This window comes from Sparus aurata, chromosome 6 (genome assembly GCF_900880675.1).
Source record: "Sparus aurata chromosome 6, fSpaAur1.1, whole genome shotgun sequence".
Classification (NCBI taxonomy): domain Eukaryota; kingdom Metazoa; phylum Chordata; class Actinopteri; order Spariformes; family Sparidae; genus Sparus; species Sparus aurata.
Window position 1 is genome coordinate 15,238,671 of NC_044192.1, and position 22,716 is coordinate 15,261,386.

At 41.1% G+C, this 22,716-nt stretch overlaps 2 protein-coding genes across 6 annotated transcripts in view; one reads left to right on the plus strand and one right to left on the minus strand.

The window, feature by feature from the left end:
* The first annotated feature begins 299 nt into the window (after positions 1 to 299).
* LOC115582957 (poly(rC)-binding protein 2) lies at positions 300 to 11,591 on the plus strand. 4 transcript variants are annotated; one of them, XM_030419222.1, is made up of 13 exons: positions 300 to 491; positions 1,719 to 1,840; positions 2,803 to 2,826; positions 2,919 to 2,951; positions 3,121 to 3,237; positions 3,334 to 3,465; positions 3,634 to 3,762; positions 4,299 to 4,373; positions 4,969 to 5,010; positions 6,122 to 6,221; positions 6,713 to 6,765; positions 7,145 to 7,314; positions 10,304 to 11,591. In XM_030419222.1, the coding sequence occupies exons 2-13, from the start codon at positions 1,772 to 1,774 to the stop codon at positions 10,338 to 10,340; spliced, it is 981 nt and encodes a 326-aa protein (XP_030275082.1). In that variant the 5' UTR covers positions 300 to 491; positions 1,719 to 1,771; the 3' UTR covers positions 10,341 to 11,591. The 4 variants fall into 4 exon arrangements, with proteins under 4 accessions (XP_030275082.1, XP_030275083.1, XP_030275080.1 ...); XM_030419223.1 differs by having other exon boundaries at positions 6,149 to 6,221; XM_030419220.1 differs by lacking the exon at positions 10,304 to 11,591 and adding an exon at positions 8,005 to 10,146.
* A 51-nt stretch (positions 11,592 to 11,642) lies between these two features.
* The window catches only part of LOC115582956 (mitogen-activated protein kinase kinase kinase 12-like), a 31,674-nt gene continuing 20,600 nt past the window's right edge, over positions 11,643 to 22,716 (minus strand). For both annotated transcript variants that reach the window (XM_030419219.1, XM_030419218.1), the window contains exons 6-14: positions 20,616 to 20,774; positions 20,259 to 20,367; positions 17,462 to 17,571; positions 17,171 to 17,287; positions 16,551 to 16,688; positions 15,541 to 16,249; positions 14,936 to 15,003; positions 14,187 to 14,487; positions 11,643 to 13,829 (exon numbers count right to left, since the gene is read on the minus strand). In XM_030419219.1, the coding sequence (XP_030275079.1) occupies positions 13,743 to 13,829; positions 14,187 to 14,487; positions 14,936 to 15,003; positions 15,541 to 16,249; positions 16,551 to 16,688; positions 17,171 to 17,287; positions 17,462 to 17,571; positions 20,259 to 20,367; positions 20,616 to 20,774 (1,798 nt within the window). In that variant the 3' untranslated portion in view covers positions 11,643 to 13,742. The remainder of the gene's footprint in view (positions 13,830 to 14,186; positions 14,488 to 14,935; positions 15,004 to 15,540; positions 16,250 to 16,550; positions 16,689 to 17,170; positions 17,288 to 17,461; positions 17,572 to 20,258; positions 20,368 to 20,615; positions 20,775 to 22,716) is intronic.

A 22,716-nucleotide genomic window follows, 5' to 3' on the forward strand; every position in this document is an offset into this window, starting at 1 on the left:
GTAAATATGAACATATTACAAAGCATTCCTTTTTTTAAAAAAAATAAACGTTTAAATATGTAAAACATGTACTATCGGTTATTTCCAACATCCACCTCTTATTGTTATTGTGTTGTAAAGCAGAGCATTAATGTTACTATTGTACGCTCAAAGTCTTATCTGTAAATTATAATCATTTAATTTAAGAAGCCATATTGCTGCATTAAGTCCCACAAATATGCTGCGACTACTTTTTTTTTTAAAAGTAGGCGTGAATGTGTGTCGTCCCGGGTCAGCTCGGGATGGGGGTTTGGTTTGGGTGAAAGGGGAAAGTTCAGAGGTGATGATTTTGTTGTCTTTGTGTAAAGGAGTGGAGCTCGATCTCACATCACTCTTCCCTCTCCCCGAGTCCTTTCTAAACTCTCCCCCGGGTCTCTACCCTCCCGAACCTCTCCCCTTCTACCCTTACAACCCCAACCCTCCCCCCGGTCACTTACCAGCATACGAATCAGGTGAGTTTTAATTTGATGTTGGGTGTTTTTTGTAATTTTGTTGTGATCAGAAGTAGCGGAAAGAAATCGCGCCCAGCAGCTAGCCGCTGCCCGTGCAGCATGCTAACAGGCCGCGTGATGATGAGCACGCAGTCTCTGTACAGAAACGTTAGGCTAGCTGAGCTAGCTGAGCTAGCCACGGGAAAGTTTGATTTTAATGTTGCGTTAAAACAGCTGTCTGCTGTTTGGTGCCCGCACTTGATCAAAGGAGGACCTAACTACCATGCAACGAAGGTTGCAGATATTTGATCAGCTAATAATAACGTTCACCAGTCAAGCTAACTGGCTAGCTTTGCTAAGTAGCGCACGCATGCTTCATTCATTCCAAGCACGGCGAGCGACCAAAATGCTAAGTTGCTAACAGACTTACAACAAGCGATAATAGTTAAATGGACTTACTTTTAACCCAACAACACACACGGAGTAAGCAGATAAATACCTGCTTTTCATACTGTACATACTTGTGGATGTATTTTAGTTAATATAGGTCTAACTGTTGTGACGAGGCAGTAATTATCCGCAGATTTGTTGATAAACTTGCTCATAGCTAATGATGAAGTCGCTGTTAGCATACAATCATATGTTTTTCAGTTAGCCTTGCGATGGTTTCAGTGTTAATTTACTTGTTTAAAGTCGGATAACTTGGGTCGGAGCAGCATTGAAAATAAAACGCAACACACAACTATGTAAGCGTGTAAGTTAGTGGCACAGTAAAAGTAGACTGTGAGCTGTTTGTATGACTGATCTTGGTACGCATTAGTTTTAATAAGCATCAAGGTTAGCATAAGCTATCTTACAAATGTACCAAGCTCCTCTGAATGGGTCCATTTTTCTTCCTGAAAGCGTAATTTGTCTAAAGAATGACTAATTATGAACATTATATACTTGCATGTTTATCATCCAACGGCTTTGTGATTTAACTGAGTATTGTAGTTTGATATAAAATCATTAAGATAATTGCTTAGCAAACTGGGGATATCTGTATGAAGCAAAAGTATGGTGAGGAATGGAAATGGGTAGAGTCTGCAATTTTCAAGAACTGTGAAATCTCATAAGGTCAGATCAAATTGTATATTAGCCAATGCTAGCATGTAAATTACTATTAAGTCACCATTGCAATTCAGTCTCTTCAATTGTCAGCCTCGGTATTTAATTTATTGTCTGATTTGTCTGTTTGTCCCTTTTTAGATCATCTCAGTGACCAAAGACCCCAGTTCTGTACGAACGACTAGGTTGCAGTTATGGACTCCGGTGTGATTGAAGGAGGGCTCAATGTCACCCTTACCATTAGGCTGCTCATGCATGGCAAGGTGAGGTCACCCATCAGCTGCTTGTGACGGCACACTAATAGACTATGACATAATATTTATCGAAATAAAGGATCCCAAAGGATGTATGAAGGGCAGGGACTTTTGATGTGATGACTGAGTAAGGCTATCGACTCGGTGATGTGATCCTGTACCTCAAAGCAAAAGTATATGTGACATTGGACTGGAAAGCTGGACTCGTTTTGCTTAAATATTGATATGTTCCTCTTTGCTGCTACGTTGCTGCTATTTGGTTATACCCCTATTAAGCACTTGTATCCTTTCTACCTTCAAAATTGTGGAGGCGGCTCTCTTCCCTGCATTCGTCTTTGAATGGTGACAGTTCAGATGATATCACCAAACCATTTCAACACCTCTATCACTTGGTAAAATGTATAACCATGAGGCATGATATTGCATTTGGTGTTTGTCATTAATACATCTGGCGTTCACTACAGCAGCGTAGCCACACACTTGTTGCATGGTTAGTCTCACAGTAGCTGGTTGTTGTTGTTGTGGTTTCAAATGCTGAGATGCCATGCAGCAACGAGCGGCTGCTGAAAATGTGACACTGTCATGTCAGCTTATACTGTGGATATACAGAAGTGTAGCACAAACCCTTAAACGATCCTCCAAAATTTTACTAGCTCTTAGCATCCTAAAACAGGCCCCAGCACTAGCTAGAAACTGGCAGCCTACAGACACTGTGTGCTTGAATAGATCTCACTGTGGTGAACAGCACCATCTTCAGTCTGTGTTGGATGAGACAAAAACAAGAACTGTCTATGATAAAGTGTGTATCTCAGTCCAAAGACCTAGAGTATATGACTACTAATGAATTTCTGAAGGTAGTGCACCTACGCTGTCGCTAGAGAGGTTTGATGGGCCAAGCTCTATGGTAAGGAACACATTAAAGGTGTTCAAAGATGATCATTAAGCCTAATAAAATCTTCTTCTTATTTTAGGAAGTCGGAAGTATTATCGGGAAGGTAAGCTGCTGCATAATTTAAGTCCATTATTTGAAGTTTTCTGCTTTACATTGCAAATTGTAAGTCTGACATTGTGATTCGTCTGCTAACAGAAAGGTGAATCTGTGAAGAAGATGAGAGAAGAGGTGAGGTCCTTCATCCTGTTATGACTCTTGTTATGGTTGAATAAAACAGGATGTAAAGTTATCATTCCTGAGAGGCCAGAGTTGGCATATTTGCGCAGCGTGTTTTACCATCTGAAGTCTTCCATCTTCATTTCATCTTTTAATTCTGTGCTCTTCTCTTTGTCTGCAGAGCGGGGCTCGCATCAACATCTCTGAGGGCAATTGTCCTGAGAGGATCATTACTTTGGCAGGTCCAACCACCGCCATCTTTAAAGCATTCTCCATGATCATTGAAAAGCTGGAAGAGGTAGGTCATAATTTATACTGACTAATGGATTTACAGGTCATCAGTGATCAGCCCAAACCCAATCTAAGTCACCCCTTGTCTTCGTATTTTTTCTAGGACATAAGCAGCTCAATGACAAATAGCACAGCTACCAGCAAGCCCCCAGTGACCCTACGCATTGTGGTGCCTGCCAGCCAGTGTGGCTCCCTCATTGGGAAAGGTGGCTGCAAGATCAAGGAAATTCGAGAGGTATGTGTAGAGACGGTCATCTAGTATAAAACATATGGAAAACTGAGCTCCACCCCTCTATTATTAGGTGACGTCACCTTTTCTACCTGTGGAATTTAAGTTCATCAGACACTGATGGAACACAGGTCTTGAGTTCTTGTCTCACTTTACTCTGGTTGTGCGTTGCAGTCAACAGGTGCTCAGGTACAAGTGGCAGGAGACATGCTCCCCAATTCTACGGAGCGAGCCATCACCATAGCCGGAACTCCCCAGTCGATAATCGAGTGTGTGAAGCAGATCTGTGTGGTCATGCTCGAGGTAAGTGGACTTGTGAAATCAATGAAGCATATGATGTGGCAGCTGTTGGGCTTTGAATTAATGATGTGGGGAGTGTGATGTCTGGGCTTTTTGGTGCTGTGTGTTTGGTTTGGACCAAGGCTGTCTTGAGCCGACACACAAGACTGCAGTTGTAGCATTTTACTCATAATTTAATTACCATAAAACTATGTACAAAGTATTACACTGAAAGTACTTTGATGGATGACTTAAATACTGGGTATATAGTTTGAATAAAAAATTATAGAGCTGTAAGAAATTATTAAATTGCTTCTCTTATATTAATTATACTTTAGATTATGTTTATCTTTGGCTAAATGTGCAAAATGCAGCTGTATCGCACAGGAAAATATCGGTTTAAGACTTCATATTGGCACATAAAGTACTGTTGTTGGGATTGATTGTGGTTATACTTCTTGTGTTGCTACAATTGAACGCTCGTATCAGTCTTGTAGTGGTTACATGGTAACACTGGTTGTAATGTAATAAAACATCCACCTGCTTTGTCTCCTGTACAGTCTCCCCCAAAAGGGGTCACTATCCCCTACAGACCCAAGCCTTCAGGATCCCCCGTCATCTTTGCAGGTGGACAGGTACTGATGGCACTTGAGATGGATGCAGGATCTCACCTGTTTTATTTATGATGCTTTGTTTTCTTCAGTTGTCTGTCATTTTTGCTTATCAGCATGTGAACCATAATTGTGCTTATGATAATATTAATACTGGTATTTGATTGGCCAGGACCATAATAGTCAAGACTAGCTGTAGAGGGTATTCAAGTTGAGAAACCAGATCTGCTTACTGAAATTGTTTAAAGGGAGTATGAACTGCTCAAGTAGCCTGATGTAGCCTAAGAAATTTGTTGTGGCCTTTTCACTTCATATTTCATTGTTTCAAGCAAAACGTTTCAGAGGTGTGGTGGCCAACTATTTTTGGTCTGAGCCAAAAAAAATATTTGTAAAGCTTTCCTTGATTCTACTATAATGCATTTAAAGATTTATTTTTCCAGAAATGTGGAGGCTTTGGACAAGACTTGCGTGTTGAATATTCTTAAATGAGATTGGGTCAGAATAGGCTTTGATGTGTTGGAGTCTTCAGGAGATACTTATATATTTTGAGAGATGTAACTTGACCAAAATCTAAATCAGATGTGCGGCCTATGAAAGCTTTTGTTTTCGTTTGTTTCAGGCATATGCCGTACAAGGACAGCACGCGATTCCACAGCCAGATGTAAGTGCAGTAGACGTTTTTACTTGACCCCACCACTCCCATCCATAATTACAACTGTCCTCTTCCAAAATGAGCGAGCAACCACCCACCCCCTGTTTTTTTTTTTTTTTTTTTTTTCTTTCACAGCCTCTAACTGTAGCTGAACTTGCCCCTTCCTTTATTTTTGACCTACCATTATTAGATTTGGTTACCATTTAGAGAGCAGCACTGTTAGAACTTCATGTTTGTTTAGTTCCTGAGTTGGCTGGTAGTTAGTTTTTCATTTAAACCGACATTTGTTCTCTCCACTGTTCCATGAATGATGATGTGTTCCTGCTGCTAACTCTTTCCCTTGTGTTCTGTGTTGTTGGACATACCTTGTTCGTTAGTCTGTCTGTCCCATATAAACATGTGGTTTCTCTTTCCTCCCTCTTCATCAGCCCTGTATTACTACTTTGTGCTTTGCTCACTGGTGTCTCGTCTCAAATAATCTTTTCTCTCTTTTTTTTTTTTTAATGAGCTTTAGAAGTTCCCTCTAAAGGAACATTGGATTTGATAGACAATATGTAATTAGTTTTACCTGCCACTGAATACTGGTAAGAGTACCAGTCAGATATCATGTAAGATATGGTAACATTTATACAGTTTACTTTTTTTCATTTTATTCTAAAGCCTTTAAGCAGTGTGATTTATCTTTTTATGTAACTAGTTGTCATTGCTTATGGTAGTTTTCAATTCCCTAAATCTTCCCTTCCAGCTATATTGGTGATAACTGGGGATGCTAATTCAAAATGCATATTGAGAGCTCCCTCCCTTGTGTATTGTGACTTTGCCCTGACCCTGAAGACTGCGAGAAATCATTACCAAGAGATGCAGCCTGCACTTTGGAGGAATGCCTTTGGGGTACCCCACATAGACAAGACCAAAAACACACTTATTGCCAGACACCAGTGATCCATGTAGAACTTTTTGAGAGGATGGACAGTATTGAGTGGAGTGTGAGTTTTCTTTGGGTGGGTTCTCTCTGTGTATATGTCTGTACTGACTGTGATGTTTTTGTTCTGTTTTTCCCTCTTCCTGTGTTTTCCCATTTCCTCCATTTCTCTCCCTGCCTTCTCTCTCACTCTCACAGTCTTCCTCTGCTGCTATCTCTCCACAGCTCACGAAGCTTCACCAGCTGGCTATGCAGCAGAGCCCCTTCCCCATTGCGCCGAGCAACCAGGGATTCACTGGTACGCAGCACAAACGAGGCCCATTGGCTTTGAACTCGCCAGCCTCAAAGTCAGAATTTGCGCAATATCATCTCGGTTGATTTTGTCCTTGAATTATTTGAGGAAAAGTCTGAGTTGACATATAATGAATTATAATGTAATCCCAACAAAACAATACAACTACACAGCCAAGTTTTGGAAATAGAATATTTTTACGAAGTTGGTAAACATGGAATGAATGAAAACGTTGTATAACAAACATCACATGTTCTTTCATTCCTGTAATCAACAGAGTCTAATGTTAATTTTGATTAAGTTTATAACTGTGATATTGCTTAACCTGACTCACTGTATGTCAAATGCATATCTACGTCTTCAAAATAAGTGTTGCTTTTGGAATTTAGGGCTATTTTGAGGCTTATTGATGTTATTACCTTATGAGTTATTGATAATGACATGTAGATTGATTTTGCATTGTGGTCACTGTTGGTTATCATTCTTTGGTTTATTAGGGATAGATGCCTCAGCTCAAACCGGTTCCCATGAGATGACCATTCCAAATGATGTAAGTACTTTAAAAAGTCTATTTTTATCACTGTTACCGGTTAAATTTGAGGCATGTCTTCACACCATCAATTCAAATAAAAGAACTAAAAAATCTTAATGTTGATTATGCAGTTTGATTAGGATTAAAGCCATCCAAATGTTAAGTTGTGTATGACCACCTTATGTTTATAAAATGTTTTAGCCTTGTCTGCAGGTATTCAGATATTTTGCAAAACAACAAGATTTTAAAAGGAAGATTGTGTGTTCTTGGAAATATGTGTTTAAACAAATATATGTATACAAGGCCTCACTTTACCAGAGGCATCTGCTCATTCTATCATTCAGAGTCTAGTTAAGAGTACCTGTTACTTTAACCCTGCTGCTCTTCTCCATTACAGCTTATTGGGTGCATCATCGGCCGCCAGGGAGCCAAGATCAATGAGATCAGGCAAATGTCAGGTGCCCAGATCAAGATTGCAAATCCAGTGGATGGATCAACTGACCGCCAGGTCACCATCACAGGCTCACCTGCCAGCATCAGTCTGGCGGAGTACCTCATCAACGCAAGGTGAGATAATCATTTAAATATTATTTCTAGCTCCCAACAGGTGATTCATTCAGTCCCAGGGTTTTAAAAATCCAAACACTGCAGTTTCTGTGCTACATGTAGTTTCACTTTACAAATTGGTTGCTTCAGTTCAGTTTGATTTAGTCTATAAATGTAAAAAAAAGATTTTTCAAAATTAGAAGAATAAAATAATTTAGTTACATAGTTTATGTACCTGCCATTATATGAAAATACCTAACGGGCCTACCTGCTGCATCAATCGTTCTAGTTTGGGATTTTTGCTCCAACTCAATGAGTTAATAGTATTTTTTTTGGCTACTGCTCATCATTACTATGGTATTGCTAGCTCTCTGTCAGTCTGCACTTGTTGGTGTTTTCCCCCTTATTGTACCCTTACTTTGCTCCTCATCGATTCATCACCAGAGATGTGATTTTCTTTTCTTATGCTTTAGTTTATTTATGTATTTATTTATTTTTTTGAACGACCCATTTGTTTCTAATGAAGCTTTTTGTCTTGTGTTTTGATCACACCCCTGAGTGACCCCCCCCCCCACACCTCCTTCACCCCTCCTCCTACACCTAACCCCTCCTCTTACACCTAACCCCTCCACCCCCACCCATTGCTCACCAGCTTGCCCTGTGATCCATCCCGACTGTGTTGTCCCTCTCTCCTTGTCTCTCTTTCTACAGTGTAGAGTCCTCTAAACCTCCTCCCTCCTCCTCCTCCTTGAACCCCGAACAGACCAGCCCGTGCCCTCCCTCCACCTCTACTACTACTACTACCACTACTACTACTACTACTACCACCACCACCTCCTCTGCTGCTACCTCCTCCTTCTCTTCCTCCTCCTCCTCCTCCTCCTCTTCCTCCTGTGTGGTGCCCCCCTCAGCCTCCATCCCTCTGTCCTTGTTGGCTCCAGGGCCGCCTCCTCCTTCCTCTTCCTCCTCCTCTTCCTCCTCCACTGATTCCCTCCTTCCCAGCTCTCCTGCCTGTGTGTCAAGTCTCCTCAGTCTCAAGCCCCTCCCTCTCCTGGCCCTCCATGTTGTCAGCGGGGCCAGTAACCCCACACACCCAATCCCCACTGAGCCCAAAATCGCCCCAGAGCTGAGCTCCAAGTCTAAAAGACGAAGGCTCTCCCCTTACTAACGAAGGAAACATAAGTCATCTACTGCTGAAGTACTGACAATGCCCTTTGTTGTCTGTACCTGCACTTGCTTTTGTATCTGGCTGTGCCACGCCACGCTTACTACAGAAAACGAATGCACACAAACAAGCCAGACAGATGGCTGCTGCCATATTTATAAAATGGGTATCTGTAGCTTGATTTGGCCTGTATCTTAAAGAAATGACATGTTGAGTGCATTATATTTTTAAACGACTTGAACTTAGCATGGACAGTGAATTATTTCACTAAAGCATTTCTCTCTTCGTGTAAGCTCTGCTCAGGTAGCGGCTCTCTTTAAGATGTCACATTGTATTTATGGGAATAGTTTTTCTTGTAGTAAATTTTAAGTGACTACTGTTTGCGGTTATAATGTAGACTATATGTATGATTGTTTTTTTGGCTTATGTAAGAAGCAGTTGTAATTTTAAATTCTAAGTAAATCTGCCCTCAGGTATAAAAGGCACCGAACCACCAATAACTAGGATTTTTCTGTTGATAAGACAAATTAAAAAAAAAAGTTTAGCATCACTTTAAAGGAATAGTTTGACATTTTGAGAATTATTTGTTTTCTTGATGAGTTGGAGGAGATGATCTGGAAATGGCTGTGAGAACAGACATCCTGGAGTTTCGGCTGGTTGCCTGGCAACCTAACAGTGACAAGTCTGTTTTTGTGTGAATTGAACTAATGAGATACAGTATCTTAATCAGTAGGGATTTGCTCAGCTTAAATGAGTACTCAGTACAGCTTATGTTTTTTTTATGAGTGCATCTGATTTTATTTTATTATTTCCATCAAGATCCATACCTTATTCTGTGAGAATATAACAAATATTGAAAAATGCCCTTTCCTGTTGATGTTAAAGACGGTGAGAAAAACATTCAGGCTCCATCCCTTTCACACCAAAAGCTAACAGGGTCTTTTCTTGGCCAAGACCCACCCTCTGCTTGTAGCAATCTGCTTGGTAGTTTTTGTGTAATCATGGACACAATCCAACAAACCGTCCAATCAGCTGACGCGGGTAGAAACATAACTTTCTCAGCGGAGGCCAGGCTAGATCTGAGCACATGCCGAGGGCCTCCTTGTTACTATGGGGCCCAGACAGGGGGGGAATGAACATCTACTGCCTACGTAAAAAAAAATTATGTTAAACATGTATTGTAACATATTTTGGATAACAAAAAATTAAAAAACTGTTTTTAAATGTATATATTCATTTCAAAGAGGCACTTGGAGGTAAAAACTTGTTCTGTAAATAGTTCTTACTCTTGTGATCAAAAACTCAATCGTATTATGTGAAAATAGTTTCTAGTAAATAATGAATATATATCAAAATTCAGGTTTAAATTTTAAACTTCTGCCTCGTCCCATTATCGGTTTAGGACCGCCCATTCCAATTAAGGTTACAGATGATGCTGTATTGCTCATCCGTAATGACCAGTGAGCGTTAGAGGTGCTGGTAGTTGGAATTTGTTACCTTTTGGACGGAGCCAGGCCAGCTGTTTTCATCTGTTTCCATTTTTTTATGACAAGCTAAGCTAAATGGCTGGTATCGTTCTTCTCCTCTACCTGTTGGCAGGAATGCAAATAAGAACGTTTCCTAAGATGTTGAACTATTTCTTTGACACATTTCTTCCATCAAAGAATCAAGTATATATACTGATCATACTTCTTCTGTTTAATAAATCCAGCTGATCTCCTTATCTAGCTTTTTATTATGATCATGTAATGTAGATAAAAATGACATTTATCCTGTCTGTCTGATTGCATGCCTTATTCTCTCTCCCTCCCTGGTCTCCGGGTGTCTCTCTGTCTGTTTCTCCAGGCTTTCCTCTGAGGCCACAGGACTGGCAGCCAACTGATAAGACACTGCATCTGCACTAAATCTCACTTTTTATATCATCGGCTACCATAAAGCAGTCAATGCAACTATCCAACTTAAGAGTTTATATATTATACTGCCTCTTCCTCATTTGAAATCATGTCATCCGCCTCTGATTTGATCCGCTGAGTTCATTATTTATTTTCTTTTTTGGTTTTAGTCGAAAGAAGCAAACAATTAGGTTTTTAATTCCCTTTTTGACTCGAGTTGGAGGTTTTAATGAGTTGCTATTAGACCTTTTTTTTTTTTTTTTACTATGAATTCCTCGCTCTCTTCCCTTTTTTATTTCTTTCTTTCCCATCACAGAGGACTAGAGTTGGAAAAACTCTAAATAGGCATATAGATTTAGTTCTGTACAGTCAGTTTTTTTCTTTAAAAAGGAAAAGACAAAAAACGAAAAAATAAAAAATATCAAAAATAAGAATAGAGTGACTGTTTTATTCTGTGTTTATATACACGCCACCCTCCTTTTCCTCACCCAGTTCCACAAGTCGGTCTGTCCATTTTATGTCTGTACTCACTTGCTTTAAATATACACAGCATCCTCCCTCCCCTTGTCACCTTTTCAACTGAAGTGCTTGTAACATGAATTACACTCGTGTCACTGAGAATACGTAGCTGTACATGCACTGTCACCGATTATATTTGGTTATGATGACAAATGTTCTGACACTCACAACTGAATTTATCCTGATAATTTAAAAATGTGTATGATTACGCATGTCACTTTTCACCCCTCTACATGTCATTCCTGTTTTCTCCCCTCTCCTGGTCCTAAGATCATGTGTTGATATTTTGCTGGGATGGGGAGGTTTTGGGGGGTTTGGGTTTGGCTCTAGGGGTCGGAAGCAGAGGGTTCTCCTCGCTTTTTTTGTAAAGACTGATATATACTAAAAAAAAAAAAATGTTGGAATATTTGTTTTAAATGGAGGAAATATTTTTTTTTAACTACCAAAGGGGGGATTAACTCCTGGACACTGATCTGTCTATGAAATGTGATGAGGCTGAGAACTGAACTCGTTGAAGCTCTGGAACTAGACAAAGAAAAGGGTTGTGAGTTAACACTAATTTCCTGCTCTTTGCTTTGCTCAAGTCAAGAATTTATTTTATTTTTTATTTGCAGGAAAAAAAAAACTTTTGTGCACGTTTTTTGAGACTGTTGACCTGGGTGCCACAACATTGTTTAAAAAAAAAATTAAAGAAATAAAGATGTGAAATGCTCAAACCACAACTTGTCTTGAGAATGTTTTTATCTTGAAGCATATCGCACACACACACACAATGAGATTTTACAAGTTTGATTTTATTTTTAAATCGTTTCTTAAATATATTTATTGTACAGTTACAATAATGCTGTATAAAAAGCAAACGTTTCAGTTCATACAGGGTTGTTTCAGTCAGCATCGAAGGGAAACAGGAGTACCTCCACAGTTGAGACACTAGAGGGCAGTAGGTTTGCTTTTTGGCAACAATTCATCCTGCAGGAGGATTCCTAGCTTTAAATCTTGAGGGGGACACAATCAGTTTAAAATTGTCTACAAATTTAAACTAAACAGACTTTTTTAAAAAAGAAGCTGCCATTAATAGCTTATTGAGTGGGATCATTTTAACGGAACAGGAAGTAATGTGCTGTTGTGCAGTCAGATCGAACCACATGCACAAAAGATGGCTTGTCAAAGGACTACGTACATCAACACCAGAGTTTCATGTATCATACTGTCTAATATGGAGGAAGCCCTTATGCATTAATGAAAAATGACCCTCTGTTGGACATATTTCAGGTGGTCAGTGATCTGCACAAGTGAATCTGCTTAATCTTCGGACAAATCATGATGTCGTAGGCCTCATTTTTTAGACATCCACCGATATTATTAGTGGGCGGGGAAAACTGCTAATTTGTTTCCCGAAATGATCTTGACTCTCTATCTTCTCTCTTCTGTGCTGCAAACATGGCTAGGCGACACGCTTGGTAAAATCAGAACAAAGTGAGCAGAAAACCATGAATGCAATCATGTTTTGTGTATTTTCTGGGCTCCATTTAGGTGTTCAGTGTCCTGTCATCCACATGCCTTTAGTGACTTGAGTCTGAAAGAAATCTTAAATCTTGCTTTTGTTGTATTTCTTTTCATCTCTGGATGGATCTGATGTCTCATTTTGATCTGGGTCACAAAACATGACCAATAGGCTATCTGTACTTTTATCCACAAGCATGCTTTTCTGATGCTATATACACCCCCAGTTGCTCAGAAATACATTTTCATCCTTTCTTTGTTGTTGTTTTAATACAGTAAACACTGCAATGCTAATAAAAATAAATAAATAAAAAAAAAGCCTGTCTGTCCTGAATGAGAGGACATACTGTACCGGAGCAGACATATTGCTTTTACTTTGTTCACATGTTCGTCTTTTATCTGTGTTTTGATGCTCAGACATGAACAGCAGCTACAGTACATTCTACTACCATAAGCTTTTTGAGGTTCAAATAGATTAGCGCCAAACTAATTAGAAACATCAGCACCTTTAAATTATACAATCTCACGTTTTTAAAAAATTTGTTCATTTTACAACATCACATATTTACACTGATATTAAAACACAGGAGTATAAAATGGAAACATAACCCATGACGTAAATATAAATAAAAATGCAAACAACTCAAATCAAAACATGTAATCATTGTTCTTCAGGAATATCAATGAATTTCACTGTAAATTAACAATAAATTAGTGCATAATCTTTTTTTTTTTTTTTTAGAGGAAATTCAATATGACACAGTGATCACTTGGAAATCAGTACATTTCATAAATTAAGTGCAAGCAGCAACATCAGTGTCTGTCCCACTAATGCTGTCAACAGAAACATTAAAGTATAGTAGAAGCCCTGATAGGATTTTATAATTATATTCTCATGTGACATGATGTGAAATAACGTATAAATGACACATTTTCATAACGTAGAGGAAAAAATACAAATTGACCTGGAAGATGATATTAATAGACAGTCAGGTAGAGGGCCTCTTTGACCGAGGCGTCTGTCACTGAGGTGTCATTTGTTCTTGCAAAGCTGATCTTGGGCCGGTTGTTGGGGGGACCAGAGGGGGGTTTGCTGCGCCGTCGACTCGGCTCATGTCCCGATTCAATTCCACATCACTGTGATGCATTTACCTCTAAAGGAAATGGGATTTTCATGTTTTTTTTCCAAGATATTTTTTGAGGACACTCACCAAGGATTTATTTTGCGTTTCTGCTTGTGGTGAAAGACAAGTGCCTTCGTTTCCTGCCTCTCTTCAATGTCCCTGATCATGATCCCCTCACTGTAAGAGTAAGAGAGGAATCCGCCGGCCGGATCTGCGAGTGTTTGAGTGGGCTGGGATGTCAGATTTTCACCAGTTACTCGGTGGTTGGCTGGGTTCTGCACTGCCTGAATGGTCCAGCTCTGCACTGTCACAGTCCGAGTCATCGTAGAGACCCTGGTTCGGGAGAAAAACATTAATCATTTGAGTTGGAACAGCAACAGACTCATAAATGATTCTGTATCCAGCAGGTGATTTGTACATTTTTAACGGGACATATAGCTCTAAACCTAACATTAAAGTGGTATATAATCTTCTGCTACTCCAAGTTGCAACTTGTCACAGCACCATGGACAGCGCCATGGATTGATCAATACACAGCACAGTAAGGCTCCTGATATTTCAGAGCCATCGTGCTATCGATCAATAAGTCAGGCAGACTAGACTAACATATTACACTAAACAGCCCGGTGCTGTCTTTCAGCTACCAGGGAATGTATATCACTCTCCTTTGATTCTTTCCCTGCCACCTACCTCATAATTGTGGTCATTACTGGCGAGCTGGGTCTTGACTTGGCGAAGAATAGCTTCCTTCTCAGACAACCCGTCAGAGCCCAGCTGGGTGGGGTCGGATGGGTCGGCGGGAATTTCTGAGCCCTGAGACAACAGGTCGTCGCTCTTGTCGTCCAGACGCTCGTCCGTGTTGGTGCTGACCACGTCTGGCGTGCCGCTGTGCGAGTGGTCGGTAGTGTTTCCCTCCTCGCCATCCGACACTGACAGGTTCTCTGAGCTGAAGGTGGACAGCGACTGGCACTTTGTCATGCTCACAGGACGCCTGAGTGAGAAAACAACAGGAAAGGTTACATGTACAGTAAAGATACAAACATTTTCTTATTTTTTGAATGCCATTTTTTTACTTTATTGTGCTATGCTGGATGAAAAAAAGGGTTGAGGGGTTCAAACCTAACATGCTGCAGTATAAATTCTGCCGGGCCACGTTAACGTAAAGTAAAAGAAATGTGATAATGATCATGGTTAGGTTTCTGTTTCCTCAGCCACATTTGGCATTGTATTAGGCTTAATATACAGGTCAAACTAGCGTGATTGCTTGCTGTTGATGTTAACATAATATGTGTAAAAGGCCCTGCACACCTACACAGGTGTGGTCACTTTTTCCAGCTGATTAGCCTCCGGACTTATGTGAAAATGAACGTATGAAATGTTTCGTATGCGGGTACAGATGCGAACGCAGCCGGTCTCCGATAATTAGATTGAACTCTTACCGTCTCCTTGGCAACTCCACTTCACTGTCCACCTCTCCCTCCTCTTCCTCTGATGACACGCCACGTCTCTGCGGAGAAAAGTAAGGGTACGTATGACATCAGTGTTTCCTCCGCTGTCAATGCATACTGATAATCCTTACTCCTGCCAAGAGGAGCCATCTGGTAGGATATGACCCTGATGACACCCCGGGTAGATACTGTACATAACCATGTTCAGAAAACCTGTGACTGAAAACACTTATAACTCATATCTAACATAAGAATGCTCTCAGGTACTACTATGACTGACTAATCAGCTACAGCATGCACAGGTGGCAGTAATTCACTCCTAATCAAGTGTTCTGTAACCAAACACCTGAATCTAGTCTTTTTAGGTATACATAAAAATGAGGATGCACTTAATCGAGTGATGGGGATTATATACAGCAGATCAGACACCAAAATGTTTGGTCTGGACTTCTTATTCCGGCAAAGAAATGTTGAATTTTTCTCATAAATTCTCGACAGATGCTGTTGAAAATGTCTAGTATGTTGCTTAACTGGCAACAAATGGTATCAGAATGGTTTGATTTCCCTGAAGTTTGACACTGCTGGTAAAGTCTCACCTGACTGCGTGTGACCGCGGCCCTGTAGAGCAGTGCTGCTGGTGTGAGGCGTTGACTCCTGGGCGAGCGTGTGATCACCGCGCCGTCCTCCTTCTCTTCGCCTTCGTGAGAAACGCGGGGATTCCCGAGAACGGACGCCCTCCCTGCAGCTGCTCCCCTGCCACACGGCGAGTCGGGGCTACTGGAGAACGGAATTGAACCTGCGTCCTCGCTGGGCGTGTCACTGCGTGGAGGTGTATCTGCAAGATCGTCCGTCCCCGCACCCACATCTGGCCCTTCATCTGGCCCTCCAGTCCTACTCTCCCCGAGCCCGGCTGAGGCGCTCTGGCTGCCCGCTCTGTCCAGCCCCGGCCTGGCCTGCCCCTTCCTCCGGCCTTCAGCCTCTAGGGTGGTTGAAATGAGATCCGGGCTCGAGGAGTACATCTTCTTGAGGAGAAGATCGTGCTGCAGGCCTCTGAGGGCCGCACTCGGGTCCAGATGCTGCTTGCTGCTGGGAACAGATGTGGTGGAGTTGACCATTGCTAATGAAGAGGAGAGAGTGGCTTTCAGCTGAGCCAAGTCCCCGCTGCTGCCTTTACCCGCCTTCCTGTAGCGGGGTTTTCCTCGGCGTGAGCGGCCGGGGGAGGTAGAGCCCTTGTTGGGGATCGTGACCTGGGTCATCGAAGAGTCCAGTTTGGGGAGGATGACCTCTGACTTTAATAAATCTGGCCTGGAAAGGACAGGGAAAGTATTAATAAAAACAGGGGGGAAGAATAAACCTTACAATAATTTGCATTTATTAATAATTAGAAGCCAGATCAGCAGTCTAGACCATATAAATTAAAGGATGAGGCTGATGATATTCTACAGCTCCTTTCCTCACATGTGCTGGCTTGACTCGATCTGACTTCATCAGTCCAGCACTATTACAACAGGGCTCCTCTCATGAAGGCGGACAGTAAGAACATTTGGAATATTAGCAGACTAAACCTTAAACAAAAGCCTTAACAGACGTCTCCATGCTGTCTCACCTCTTGCTGTGTGAGGGCAGTTTCTGAGGTACGTTGCGTTTCTTCAGGAGTTTCTCCATCGAGTTGGAGGAGGCCGACTGTCTGGAGCTGTGGTGCTTGAAGCAGCCCGGGTACTTCTTGTCCAGTGACTGCTCCCTCCTGGCGGTTAAAACACAGAGCCAATACTCGTTTAATGGATGTCAATGGCTACTCGCCGTATGAGAGCGCTTTGTTACGTGCAGTGGTCCTGTGTGACTTGGTATAATGGCCATTCACTTCACATTACGGGTGAACTTTATTACAAAAACACACTACTTAACCAACTTTGATGGATAAAGCCTTTCAATGATTACAGCCCTAGTTCTCCTACTGTTACAGTGCCATACCTTTCACAAGCACTACAGTCTGCTTCCCTGTGTCTGCTTGAATACTAATAATTACTGTTATCGTCTGTTACTTTGGCTAGACGTGAAAAAAGACCTTTCAGTCATAATCTTGTGTTATTACTTTGACCTTAAAGTTTACATTTCTGTTGATCCGTGTCCAAAAAGACGTCAAATTCCCTTTCAGTCAGTGTTGTAAAGCTGTGAGGTGGGTGAATACTTTTTAAATCTACTGTAAATCAATGGCGGTTTTCATACTTGTGCAGTTCCTTCTCTTTGATCTCCAGCTGCAGCATGATGGCGTTGAGCTCCATGTACAGATTGTTGGCTCGCTCCAGCTTCCTCTCGTAGTGCTCCCGGATGTCCAGCGCGTGTCTGCGAGAACAAAAGAGCAAAAAAAGGACATTAATTAATATATTGATCTTCTTACATCCATAAATATACGACTTTCACATCCCCACGCATCTTTCTAAGTGGTGGAGCAACTTTCTGTGCGTCTCCATCTGTATTTCAAGGGGGTTCGTCCTCGTCATGATCGTGTCCGCTAACCTGAGCTCTTCCCTGCGTCGCTTGATGAGCTCTTCGTCCAGCCTGTGGAGACACGTCCCCTCAGACTTGATCTTCTCAAAGTGGTGCCTCACCTCGTCCCTCCACTCCACCTGGAGACACACGTAAAAACACATCTGTCAGAGAGCATCAATGACGCACATCAGTATGTTGGTATATAACATATATCTTATCGATAAGAAAATCGATTGTTCAAATTACAAACGGTGTCTTCCTCTTCTTCTAATAATTAGCACCAATGCTTCTGCCGCCATCACTACCTCCAGCTTTCACTTACTACCACTATGTGTAATTATATTCTGTATAAATCATTGCTGGTCATAAATCAGTCGCCCACACTTGAGGGTCACGCAATTTAAAAATCAGACGGATCATTTATTTGGGGACTGTCGTTACTTCCTCTGTAGATGCAGCAGACAGGAGGAGACAAAGAAGGCGCCTGCTTCATTATATATTCAGAATTTAATATTCCGGCAGCTTGTTCTTTCCAGCTCTAGCTCTGTGTTACATTTTAAGAAGCAACTCTTTTTAAATGTATCTTTTTTATTATTATTATTATCATTATCTATTTTTGAACAATATTATAACCAAATATGTGTACAAAAAGTTGGAAAATCAGATGAACAATAAACAACACAGAAAAAAGCTGAGAGTTAAAATTGTCTGTTAAGTCCACAAAGGACTGACTACAACCAATAAGTTAGTTAGATTTGATGTTCTCCACAATGATTTTAACACTAATCCTGCTGAGGTGGTGCTCAAAACAGCATGCCGCGCCTAAACCTCATCATTTTCGGGAAAAGACTGTGTCAAGACTTCACTTGAGTCATACTTCTAACAACAAAAGAATTAACATTGAGAATAAGCTTCGCTGCAGCTCGATCTCTTCACTTACAGAGGTTCATGCGTACGACTGAAACTGAACCCATTAAGCCGTCAGATGATAATCAATATGCAGGGAGTGAAACTCGACATGAACTGACATGACAAGAGCACAAAAAAAAAATAATAATTTTTGCAGCGTGGGCATTTTCTGGTACACAGTGGAGCGTGACAGCTGTTATCTGATACCTGTCATATCAGAGGACAAAGGAAGTCAGATATATGAGCGCGTGCACAAACACGCATTTGCCCGTGCGTGTGTGTGTATACTTCGGCCTGTGCATGACTGATGCTCTTCTTATTAAGCTAATGGACTCTGTGCGCACTCTTCTATGTCTCCTGTCCCCTCTTTCTCTTTTCTCTCTCTCCCTCTCTTTGCTCCCTGCGCCATGCCATTAAAGCAATCAATACACTCCAGCAGCAAATACTTCTTTCTAACGTCACAAGAAAAATCCATTATAGGGCAGCGAGGAGAGAAAACGGGCAGGGTTGCGAGGGGAGGAACTGGAACAGGGGGGAGACATAAAGGATCAAGGATAAGTGGAAGGAGTGAAAGAGGGCTGTGTTTTGTAAACGGAGGAGGAGGAGGCGCTGGGCTGCTCCGAGAAAGAAAATGAAATGGTATTCATTTTGTGTGTTTGTGTGAGCCCTCACGATTATTCATGCTTGAGTTTTAAATGGATCCGCGGTTCTGCACGGCTGAGTTAACACATATCTTCCACACAATTATACTTTTTTTGCTTCTAAGTCTGCTGTCCTTCATCTGTTTGGGTTTTGCTATGGTCTGACATATTTGTCACGGGCTCCCCATCCCCCACACCCGCACCGTCTTTCTCCATAACACAGACCTTCTTCTCCATCACGCTTTGATATGATGGGCAGGATGAAAAAGGTCCATTCTTTGACCACAAATCAGCACTCACATGACAAGGAACAAAGGGCCAAAGGAACCAACAATAATATGTTGTGATTGAAAGCGCAGGTATTATTAGTGGGGCTCCCGAGAGGTTTGGGGCCCCTGTGCAGCTGCACTGCCTGTTAGTTACTGCAGCAGACTGGAAATAAAATGGCAGTGGGTTGACAGCAAAATGACTGGTCGAGACACTGGCTGCTGTCAACAGGAGGCGTCTATTAAGAGCTCATACATCTAATAACTATTTAAGTTGTTATTTGACAAAAGAGACTGTGACTTGAGAATTGATGATTCTCAATTGCATTGTCCCTTAATTACACATAAAGTGTCACATGAAGTGCTTTTTTGACTTAATATCAGGGCTGCACAATGGGGACCGCCTGAACGCCTGGGGCAAGTAAAATGCAACGTTAGGCTTGTAAATTTAGCAACTCACTTGCCCGATTGGAGCGAGTGGTAAAACATAATTAAACACACTGTTCTGGAGCTGGAGCGCAAATCAAACATTTTGGTTTGCATCGCTGATTTATTTACTGAAAGATTAAACATGACAATTAACACGAGTCTTTGTTGTTATTTGATTACCACCAATAAATAAATAAAAAATTGTATAGGGGCAAGTAAATACCATCTATCTTGCGCCTCATTTTCAGAGGCTGTGTCCTCTCTGCAGTGGCCCAGGGCTAAAATCTGACCTCTGGCCCTTTGCTAAGTGTCATCCCCCCTCTCCCTCATCCTGTTTTTCTCTAAGCTGTCCAATCGAATAAGACTATTTCGTTTTTATTTGTATTTTATTTTATCTTTTTAGATTTCTGACTCATTTATCCAGAAAAACAACGTAATTGTTGAGTGACGCATTCTCGGTTCCACTTTTACTTATTATTACTGATCAATGATAATTGAAAAGAAACGTCATCACGTTTTACCGATATATCAAGGTATCCCTTTGAGTTGGGACTGCTGACAGAGGTAAAGGAAACTCACCTGAGACTGAAAGTATGTTTCCTGTGGGGTTGACAGGATATCTGCTGAGGCAATGTCCAGATGCAGGAGGATCTGTCGGAAGGAGGGCCTGTTTCTTGGCTTGCAGTTCCTGTGAACAGTTTAAACAAATGTTTTGTCAGAAAGGTTTTTATTGCATTTGAAGCTCCCTGGTTATAAAATATCTATACGTTTCTTCTCTTTCTTCTTTCACTCGCTCTTCCACCGTATTAAAGCTTCTAACATCATTATATCCTCTTAGCGCTGATGCCTCAACTTTCTTTTTCCACATCATTCTTCTGCCCTCCTCCATCTCTCTCTCTCTCTCACTTTCTGCATCCTCCCCTCCCGCCCGCTCACCAGCATTGCCTCAGGAGCAGTTTGAAGCTGTCTGGACAGCCTTCGGGTACTGGCAGCTGCAGACTGTTGTTGCCCACTCCCCAGATGATAGCGGAGGAGTCCACATCCTTATAGGGCACCTCTCCTGTCAGCATCTCCCACAGCACGACGCCGAAGGACCTGCAGAGAATAAGAGAGATGTGGCGTTTACTTTCAGGCACGATAACAAAGATGTGAAGTGAACTGATGAAAGGAAGCACGGCTGAAATGTCACACTTTCAACTTTTATGTGGATATTAATCTTGAGAACTGTTCAATCTGATGGAAGCTTTAACCATGTAAAAAGCTTTTGATGCTGATAGCTTTTACTGATCATTATCGAGGTTGAATCAGTTATCAGCCTGATAAATTCATCAATTTTTGAAGCAAAAACGTCAAACATTTGCTGGTTCCATCTTGTAAATGTAAGGCCTTTTTTTGTTGTTGTTTATGACAGTAAATTAAGAAAATTTGCGTTTTGGACAGTTTGTTGGACAAAAGAAGCAGTTTGAGGACATTGTCTTGGGCTGTGGGAAGTTGTGATGATTATTTTCATAATTTTGAAACAATTAATTGTAAGTAATCCTGACAGTAATAGGACAGACTCATCAATGATGAAAATAATTCTTGGGTCCAGCCCTTGTAATCGGTGACAAACGATTTCCCAATGTTTGCTAAAACACGGCGCTTTACTTCACGACAGCTCAGAGTTTGACTGAGGACCTCCAGCTTTATGTCTGTTCGGTAGGTGAGCCAGAGAGAGCAGCACCCCATGGGGGACGTAACTAGGGAAAGTCTGTTGTCACTGACTCTCTGGGTAGCCATGCTGACCATGTACAGTATCCAAGGTGCCAATAGCATCACACACGCAGCACTGAGGGGGTGTGTGTGCGATGTTGTGTTTACATGTGTATTTTTAGAGTCCCTCCATCTCCGTGTTCATCATTTGTGATATAAACGCATGAGAACAGACACTTGAGTTAGAGCAACACAACCACCAGGTTAAATATCAGATAATTACATGATGGATTGCATTTATGCCATATATGTATTTCTACACAGTATTATAACATTCAACAATATGATTAATCAGTTATCTTAGAGTAGCAAGTACAATTATAATATATATGTATATATATACATATATATATATATATATATACACATATATATATATATATATATATATATATATATATATATATATATATATTTTCTTTATTTAACCAGGTGGTTGAATAAAAAATAAAACACTACAAATGGGTGAACACAATATCCAGCTTAAGTGTAACACAAGACCAGGAAATCCAATGACTTGTACGGTGACTACTCAGGAACAATTTTATAAAACGTGGGCACCATTCTAGTCTAAAACCGACTTAAATTCCACCACAATAATCAACTCTCACAACTTCAGGTCCTGCTGTAGACTAATTCAGGAATTAGGAGCAAGGTTGGGCATTAAGTTCATCAAGGAAATACAGCTGCACTCTGCTTCTGTTCTGGCAAATTTTTATTTTAAGTCATAGGAGAGACTGATCATTGATAATTTTATCCACAGAACCAGTAGCTACATAACCAAGTGAAGCAAATTCTTGCTGCGTTAATTATTATTTTAACAATATTTAGGTGAAATGACTTGATAAACCCATCTAGCTCGCTGATGTACAGTCCTATGTAGGTTTCCGGATTTATTTTGACCTGCCCACTCCTGTCACCATGGCTGAAGGCTTAGCTTGCACATTGCATCCCCCACAAAAACAATTTAAATCAGATGTGAGTAAACTAAAGAACAACAGGGAGTTGAAGTTATCACCGTTTATTTATCATTCATCTGAGCAGGAACACCTTATGATTACTTATTTAAGATTTTCTGATGATTTAGAGATGTGTGGCCTCGCTGTGATGCAATAAAATACTTGTGTCGTAAGAAAATACAAGGTTGAAGTGATTACAGTACGCTTTCATGTTTTCAATGTTGATATCGTCAGATGCCTGTTCTACGTTCTTCAACGCAATGCAGCTTCATACTGTAGCAGCACAATAGACAGGTTCCATATTGTCAGCCTACATCTTGCAGTAG

Excerpts from the sequence above, each read along its gene's own strand:
- LOC115582957 (XM_030419220.1), top strand. The coding sequence starts at position 1,772 with ATGGACTCCGGTGTGATTGAAGGAGGGCTCAATGTCACCCTTACCATT. Across the intron at positions 3,763-4,298 it reads TCTGTGTGGTCATGCTCGAG|TCTCCCCCAAAAGGGGTCAC; the intron begins GTAAGTGGACTT and ends TCTCCTGTACAG. Across the intron at positions 6,222-6,712 it reads GAGCAACCAGGGATTCACTG|GGATAGATGCCTCAGCTCAA; the intron begins GTACGCAGCACA and ends TTGGTTTATTAG.